Genomic DNA, 8,960 nt, shown 5'->3' with positions numbered 1-8,960 from the left:
GGCAGAGTCATCAGCGGCAGAGTCATCAATGGCAGAGTCATCAATGGCAGAGTCATCAATGGCAGAGTCATCAATGGCAGAGTCATCAGCGGCAGAGTCATCAGCGGCAGAGTCATCAATGGCAGAGGCATCAGCGGCAGAGTCATCAGCGGCAGAGTCATCAGCGGCAGAGTCATCAGCGGCAGAGTCATCAGCGGCAGAGTCATCAATGGCAGAGGCATCAGCAGCGGAGGCATCAATGGCAGAGTCATCAATGGCAGAGTCATCAGCGGCAGAGTCATCAGCGGCAGAGTCATCAATGGCAGAGTCATCAGCGGCAGAGTCATCAGCGGCAAAGTCATCAGCGGCAGAGGCATCAATGGCAGAGGCATCAATGGCAGAGGCATCAGCGGCGGAGGCATCAATGGTAGAGGCATCAGCGGCAGAGTCATCAGCGGCAGAGTCATCAGCGGCAGAGTCATCAACAGCTGAGGGAGCAGCGGTGGAGACATCAGTGTAGGAGCGATCAGCGCTTGGAGAAGTCTCCACCTGTGTAGACAGTGAGAATCATTAAATAACCCATCTGTGATGACATGGACTCTTAGTGCCTAGCATGGGTTAAGTTTCTTAAAATTCAGCCAGACATGATGATAGTTTATTTAGAAACGGAGGATAAGCCCTCATTGTATCTACAAGACTCTTAGGGTACCTTCACACTTTAGCGATGCAGCAGCGATCCGACCAGCGATCTGACCTGGTCAGGATCGCTGCTGCATCGCTACATGGTCGCTGCTGAGCTGTCAATCAGGCAGATCTCACCAGCAACCAGTGACCAGCCCCCAGCCAGCAGCGACGTGCAAGCGACGCTGCGCTTGCACGGAGCCGGCATCTGGAAGCTGCGGACACTGGTAACTAAGGTAAACATCGGGTATGGTTACCCGATGTTTACCTTAGTTACCAGCGCACACCGCTTAGCTTAGCGTGTGCAGGGAGCAGAAGCCGGCGCTGGCAGCGTGAGAGCGGCAGAGGCTGGTGACGAAGGTAAATATCGGGTAACCACCTTGGTTACCCGATGTTTACCTTGGTTACAGCTTACCGCAGGCTGTCAGACGCCGGCTCCTGCTCCCTGCACATTCAGGATTGTTGCTCTCTCGCTGTCACACACAGCGATGTGCGCTTATCAGCGGGAGAGCAACAATAAAAAAACGAACCAGCGCTGTGTGTAACGAGCAGCGATCTCACAGCAGGGGCCAGATCGCTGCTCAGTGTCACACACAGCGAGATCACTGAGGTCACAAAAAACGTGACTCAGCAGCGATCTCAGTAGCGATCTCGCTGTGTGTGAAGCACCCCTTAGGAGTCTAGTGTTAAAATTCTTGTTGACTCATGTAATTGCCTTGGCCAGTGAAGGTCAGACACCCAGACAAATCAATTATGCGAACCTGCCATTGTATTACTATGTGAATTGCTAGATGCGATGTAACTTAGCGGTCTCTCCCTCGTCTCTGCCAGAGACCATTACTACTAGGGATATTTTGTATACGGCTAGAAATCTAGCCAATAAGAGCCCAGTCTTATCCACCAATTGTGAAGACCCCAATGGTCTGAATGGAGAGCTCAGGGGTATAAGAAGGTCTTTCAATTGCCCGGGTAGACTCTTGCTACATGCTACCAATCTAGGACCTGCAGATCCGATTGGCAAGCCATAACCAAACCTGGATTATAGTGCTACATGGACTTCAGCATCGAATGTAAGGATTCGGCTGAGATACCAAAGATTACCTAAGGCAGGAATCCAGCTTGGGACAATTCAGTCACCTGACTACAGGCTTTGCGGACCTCAGCCAGCTTCCTAAATCTGGCGTTATTCCATTCTCGGTGGGTGCCCGCCAAAAGCGGGGTGCTGCTGGATTGGTGTAAGTAGCCCTGGAAGCTCTGAGGTACAGACATTCTAATCCCTGGTGAGCAGCGGAAGGGTGAGACTCTGTTGCCTGTTACATTTGTGTTTTGCTGGTTATGTGCCGTTAATATTTTGGGGATCCAATAAAGTCTTACTATTGTGATTCCCTCACCCTGTGTTGTCTGAGTAGTGTTCCGCTCACGGTTAAGGAGGTCGGGCGCTCAGTTGGGATGAGCCCTGGGCCATGCTGTCTTTCTAAAGGCAGCTGGGCCAGCGAACGAGAGCACCCACTGACCCTTGTATCTCCACAGGAGAGCACCCACTGATCCCCGTGTCTCCACAGGAGAGCACCCACTGACCCCCGTGTCTCCACAGGAGAGCACCCACTGACCCCCGTGTCTCCACAGGAGAGCACCCACTGACCCCCGTGTCTCCACAGGAGAGCACCCACTGACCCCTGTGTCTCCACAGAGAGCACCCACTGACCCCCGTGTCTCCACAGAAGAGCACCCACTGACCCCCGTGTCTCCACACCATCTATCAGTGACCATTAGTGATCGCCCAGGAGGCAAAGCCTAAAAGGTTTCTACCCAAAATGGAATTCAATCACATTCTAGAAAACTGATGATCATCACTCCGGGCAACAATGAGAATAAAGGAGAATAACAGATTATAATGGCTGATAACAGAGAGTAGTGAGATCTGTGACTGGTGCTTGGCCAGTGTTCTCCCTCCTCCGTTCCTGAAGGTGAAATCCCCTTCACTGCTACGCACCCTGACAGCTGGTGCACTCGCAGCTGTGGATCACGGGCAGAACCACCGGCTCCTCCTCACCCTCCTCACAGTGGAGGTTTAGGATCTTCACGGGGCTCTCGGGGTCTAGTCTGTAGCTGCAGCAGTCGCACATGGTCTGGAGATACGGTTCCTGCAGAGACAATGAGACTGGGTAATAACATAGTGTGCACCAAACCTTATAATACCATCTGTAAATCTCTGACCTTCCCCCCAATGCCCCACCTGTAATCCCTGATTTTCCCTCCATCTTCTTGCCTGTAGTCCCCGACCTTCCCTTCGTCTTCCCACCTGTAATCCCCGAACCCCCATCCATTGTCGCGCCTGTAATCCCTGGCCTTACCCACGATGTGCCACCTGTAATCCCTGATCTTCCCTTTGTCATCCTGTCTATAATCATCGGCCTTTCCTCAGTCATTTCATCTGTAACCTTCTACCTTCCCTCTGTCATCCTCGACCTTCCTCCAGACGTCCCACCTGTAATCCGAAATGTTGCTTCCCTGAAATTGCTTGTAATTTTTGACCTTCCCTCAGTTGTCCTACCTGTAATCTCCTACCTTCCCTCAGTTGTCCCACCTATAATCTCCTACCTTCCCTCAATTGTCCCACCTGTAATCTTCTACCTTCCCTCAGTTGTCGAGCCTCTAATCCCTACCTTGATCTTCCAACCCCTTCTATGACTTTTTACCTCTGCCAGGACATTGGTCCAGGATGAGCACTGACCACGACAGAAGTGGACCTCCACATTCTCCATGTAGCAGCTGCCTTTGGTGATATTCCTGAACTCGGACTGGAGTTTGCAGACTGGGGAGCCATCTGTAGATAGATGACCCAATTATTATATATTATGGATGAGCACACCCCTAACAGGGAGGGCCAATGAGCCTAGAAGCCGCTGAACACATCAGGTTCTCACTGGAGAATCTAGCCAATTACAAGAGCCTGGAGCCACAAGACTGGCTCCGACCAAATGACCAGCCAGGAGCCACAAGTATGGCCCCATCCATGTGACCACCCAATAATTCCTAGACTGGCCTTGCCCAAGTAATCAGTCAAGAGTTACTAGACTGACCCCGCCCTATGTGACCAATCAGGAGCCACTAGACTGGCGCCACCCCCATATGGCCAACCAAAGCGTTACCAGACTGGCTCTACCCCACGTAACCAGTCAAGAGTTACCAGACTGGCAATACCCCACATGACCAACCAGAAGCCACTAGACTGGCCCCGCCCAAGTGACCAGCCAAGAGTTAATACACTGGCCTCGCCCCATGTGACCAATCAGGAGCCACTAGACTGGCCCTGCCTAACATGACCAACAAGACTAGCTCCAACACATATGACCAACAAGAAGCCATTAGACTGGCACCACCCCACGTGATCAACAAGGCGCCACTAGATAGGTCCTGTCCCACATGACCAGCCAAGAATTACTAGACTGGCCCTTCTCCACGTGACCAGCCAGGAGTTACTAGACTAGCTATGACCCACATGACCAACCAGAAGCTGCAAGACTGGCCCCACCCAATGTGACCAATCAGAAGCCACAAGACTGGTCCTGATCCATGTGACTAACCAGAAGCAACTAGCCTGGCCCCGGCCTATGGGACCAACCAGGAGCTACTAGACTGGTCCTGCCCCATGTGATCAGCCTAGAGTTACCAGGCTGACTCTGCCCCATGGTACCAACCAGAAGCCACTAGAATGGTCCCACCCATGTGACCACCCAATAATTCCTAGACTGGCCTTGCACAAGTAATCAGTCAAGAGTTACTAGACTGACCCCGCCCTATGTGACCAACCAGGAGCCACTAGACTGGCGCCACCCCCATATGGCCAACCAAAGCGTTACCAGACTGGCTCTACCACATGTAACCAGTCAAGAGTTACCAGACTGGCAATACCCCACATGACCAACCAGAAGCCACTAGACTGGCCCCGCCCAAGTGACCAGCCAAGAGTTAATACACTGGCCTCGCCCCGTGTGACCAATCAGGAGCCACTAGACTGGCCCTGCCTAACATGACCAACAAGAAGACACAAGACTAGCTCCAACACATATGACCAACAAGAAGACATTAGACTGGCACCACCCCACGTGATCAACAAGGCGCCACTAGATAGGTCCTGTCCCACATGACCAGCCAAGAATTACTAGACTAGCTATGACCCACATGACCAACCAGAAGCTGCAAGACTAGCCCCACCCAATGTGACCAATCAGAAGCCACAAGACTGGTCCTGATCCATGTGACTAACCTGAAGCAACTAGCCTGGCCCCGGCCTATGGGACCAACCAGGAGCTACTAGACTGGCCCTGCCCCATGTGATCAGCCTAGAGTTACCAGGCTGACTCTGCCCCATGGTACCAACCAGAAGCCACTAGAATGGTCCCACCCATGTGACCAGCCAGGAGCCACTAAACTTCCCCTGCCTCACATGACCATCCAGAAGCCACAAGACTGGCCCCAACTCATGTGACTATCCAGAAGCAACAAGACTGGCCCCATCCCATGTGACCAACCAGTAGCCCCTAGAATGTCCCTGCCCGAAGTGAACAAGAAGTAGCCACTAGTCTGGCCCTGCCCAAGTAATCAGCCAAGAGTTACTAAAATGGCCCTGACCCATGTTACCAGCCATGAGTTACTAGACTAGCCATGAACTACGTGATTATTCCAAAGCCACTAGACTTGCCCCGCCCAAGTGACCATCCAGAAGTTACTACACTGGCCTCGCCCCAGCGACCAGCCAGGATCATCCCGAATGGTGCGGGCCCATGTGACCAGCCAAGAGTTACCAGACTGGATCTGCCCCATGTGACCAGTCAAGAGTTACCGGACTAGCCCTGCCCCACATGACTAACCAGGAACTATAAGACTGGCCCTGCTCAAGTGACGAGCCAAGAGTTACTAGACTGCCCCATCTCATGTGACCAACCAGGAGCCACTAAACTAACCCCACCACAAATGACCAACAAGGAGTTAACACACTGGCCTTGTCCCACGTCACCAACCACAGCCACAAGACTGACCTTGCCCTACGTGACCAGCCAAGAGTTACCAGACTGGCTCTGGCCCACATGACCAACCAGAAGCTACTAGAATTACTCCACCCATGTGGCCAACCAAAAACTACAAGATTGGCCCCATCCCATGTAAAAAACCATAAGCAACATGACTGGCCCCACCCTATGTGACCAACCAGGAGTCACTAGACTATCCCCGCCCGTGACAAAACAGGAGCAACTAGGCTGCCCCTGCCCCACATGACCAGCCAGAAGTTACTAGACTAGCCTTGATGCATGTGACCATGCAGGAGTTACTAGACTGGGCCTGCACCATGTGATCAACCAGGAGCCAATAGATTTGCCTTGCCCCACATGACCAGCCAAGAATTACTAGACTGGTCCTTCCCCATGTGACCCGCCAGGAGTTAATAGCCTGGCCCTTACCTACATGACCAACCAGAAGCTACAAGACGGGCCCCGCCCCATCTGACCAACCAGAAGCCACAGAAGCAACTAGACTGGCCCCATTACATGTGACTAACCAGTAACCAAGAGATTGGCCCTGCTCATTATGACCAACCAAAATTTACTATACTAGCCCCGCCCCATGTGACCAACCCCGGGCCAATAGACTGGCTCTGCCCCACGTGACCAACCAAGAGTTACCAGACTGGCTCTGCCCCACATGACCAGCAGAGAATTATCAAACTGGCCCTGCATGTTACAAACCAGAAGCCACTAGACTGGCCTTGCCCCACATGACCAGCCAGAAGCCACAAGACTTGCCCCACCCTTTCTGACCAACCAGAAATCAAAAGACTGGTCCTGCTCAATTTGACCAACTAAAGGCCCCGTTATATGCTACGTTTTATCTGACGATATGTCGTTTGGGTCATGGTTTCCGAGACGCACTTCCGTCATCGTTAGTGACGTCGTTGCGTGTGACACCTACATGCGACTCAGAACAATCGCAAATAAGTTGAAAATCGTTGACACGTCGTCCAGCTTCAAAATATTGTTCGTCGTTTGGAACGCAGCAGACAAATTGCTACGTTTGACACCCGGCCAACGACGAACAACATCCACATGACCGCCTTCGGCAAACAATATATCGCTGAACGATGTTGCGTCGTTTGTGAGATGTGTACGTGTGACCGCAACAAAACGACCTATGAGCGATCTCGGCAAATCGTAACTATGATCTGGGCGTGTCACATCGCTAACGAGATCGTCAGATAAATCGTAGCGTGTAAAGCGGCCTTAAGAGTGATTAGACTGTCCCCTCCCCACGTGACCAACCAGGAGCCACTAGACTGGCCCTGCCACACATAACCAGCCAATAGTTACTACACTGGATGTTACAGGAATTTTAATCTCATATTAATATTCAATAGTCTGTATTCATTATAAGTAGTGTAATAGAAATTTTAGTTTCGTATTAATAGCTGGATATTATAAGTAATTGTAATTCTCTGTACTCATGATTCTGATGTATGAAGAGGGGGGAGCGTAAGCTATTCCTTCCAGACTTTGTTTATCTAGGCTTCTCCTGTCTGTGCAATGGGGCAGAAGATAAAGATGTACTGAAGGCCAAACAAAGTCTAATCTAGAATAGATAATGGGTTACAAATTCCTTATCTGGTGAGCTGGGAATTAAGGGATTTATATTTTAGGGCTAGGGTGATATGTGGCAGTTTGCAGTTGTTCCTTTGAAGTATTACTATAAAAAGACAGATGTAATTATAGAAAAACAGACACTCTTATATGTTGCTTACGAAAGGTGATTCTGAGCTGTCTCCTCATATATGAGAATATAGACTTCAACGGGAGCAGATGTGTTCGGCCTCTTTGATTGATAAATAAGAAATTCTCCTGTCACTAGCCCTGAACCACGTTACCAACCAGGAGTTACTAGACTAGTCCTGAACCACATGATTAAACAGAAGCCACTAGACAGGACGCACCCAAGTTACCAATCAAGAGTTACTAGAAAGGCCCCACCTCATATGACCAACCAGAAGTTATTACACTGGCTCTGACAAGTCAAGAGTTACCAAACTGGCCCTACCATACATTACCAACCAGAAGTCAGCTAGAATGACCACACCCAGGCGACCTGCTAGGAGCCACTAGACTGGCCCCACCTCATGTAACCAACCATAAGCAACTAGATTGTCCCCACCCCATGTGACCAACCAGGAGCCACAAAACTGTGCCTTCTGCCTCACGAGACCAATCAGGAGCCAATAGACTGTCCCTCACCCTGCCCCACATGACCAGCCACAAGTAACTAGACCTGACCCCACCCACTGGGACCAACCAGGATCCACTAGACTGGCCCTCCACCACATGACCAGCCAATAGTTACTAAAATGGCTCTGACCAATGTTACCAGCCATGAGTTACTAGACTAGCCCTACACAATTAACCAGAAGCCATTAGACTGGCCCTGCCCAAGTGATCAGCCAAAAGTTACTAGGCTGGCCCCACCTCATGTGACCAACCAGGAGCCACTAGACTAGCGCTGCCCCACATAACCAACCAGAAGTTACGACACTGGCCTCGCCGTATGTGACCAGCCATAAGCCACTAGACTGGTGCTGCCCCATGTGACCAGCCAAGAGTTAATAGACTGGCTCTGCCCCATATGACCAGTCAAGTGTTACCAGACTGGATCTGTCGAAACGCCCGGTGCGGTGCGAAACAGTGCTGTCATCCTCTTTGCCCCCTATTCACCCCCCTCTCCTGCCTGCCATGGATTTCGTTTGAATAAAATAAAATAAAATAAGCTGCATCGCTTTGCTGAGTGCCCTCTGCTCCTTTTATTGACAAAGAATTACCGGACTGGTTCTACCACACATGACCAACCAGAATCTACAAGCCTGGCCCTGCTAAAGTGACCAGCCAAGAGTTACTAGACTGGCCCACCCCATGTGACCAACCTGGAGACACTAGACTGGCCACGCCCCATATGGGCAACCAGAAGTTAGCACACTGGCCTCACCCCACGTGACCGACCAGGAGCCACTACACTGGCTCTGCCTCACGTGATCAGTCAACAGTTACCAGACTGTCTCTGCCTCAAGTGACCAACCAGAAACCACTAGAATGATCCTGCCTATATGACCAGCCAGGAGCCACAAGACTGGCCTCACCCTATGTAACCAACCATAAGCCACTAGACTGTCCCTGCCTCATGTGACCAACCTGGAGCCACTAGACTGGCCACGCCCCAAGTGACCAACCAGAATTTACTATACTGGCCCTGCCCCACGTGACCAA

The 8,960-nt window shown here is 51.3% G+C and overlaps 1 protein-coding gene across 1 annotated transcript in view; it reads right to left on the bottom strand.

Annotated features, from left to right (window-relative positions):
• Positions 1-412: 412 nt before the first annotated feature.
• LOC142243992 (SCO-spondin-like) overlaps positions 413-8,960 on the bottom strand; it is a 476,497-nt gene continuing 467,949 nt past the window's right edge. Inside the window, 3 exon segments of the mRNA XM_075316177.1 lie at positions 413-528; positions 2,654-2,804; positions 3,360-3,487. Of these exon segments, the coding sequence (XP_075172292.1) occupies positions 506-528; positions 2,654-2,804; positions 3,360-3,487 (302 nt within the window). The 3' untranslated portion in view covers positions 413-505.

Source organism: Anomaloglossus baeobatrachus, chromosome 6, assembly GCF_048569485.1.
Source record: "Anomaloglossus baeobatrachus isolate aAnoBae1 chromosome 6, aAnoBae1.hap1, whole genome shotgun sequence".
Taxonomy (NCBI): Eukaryota; Metazoa; Chordata; class Amphibia; order Anura; family Aromobatidae; genus Anomaloglossus; species Anomaloglossus baeobatrachus.
This window is presented reverse-complemented; position numbering and strand designations above follow the sequence as displayed.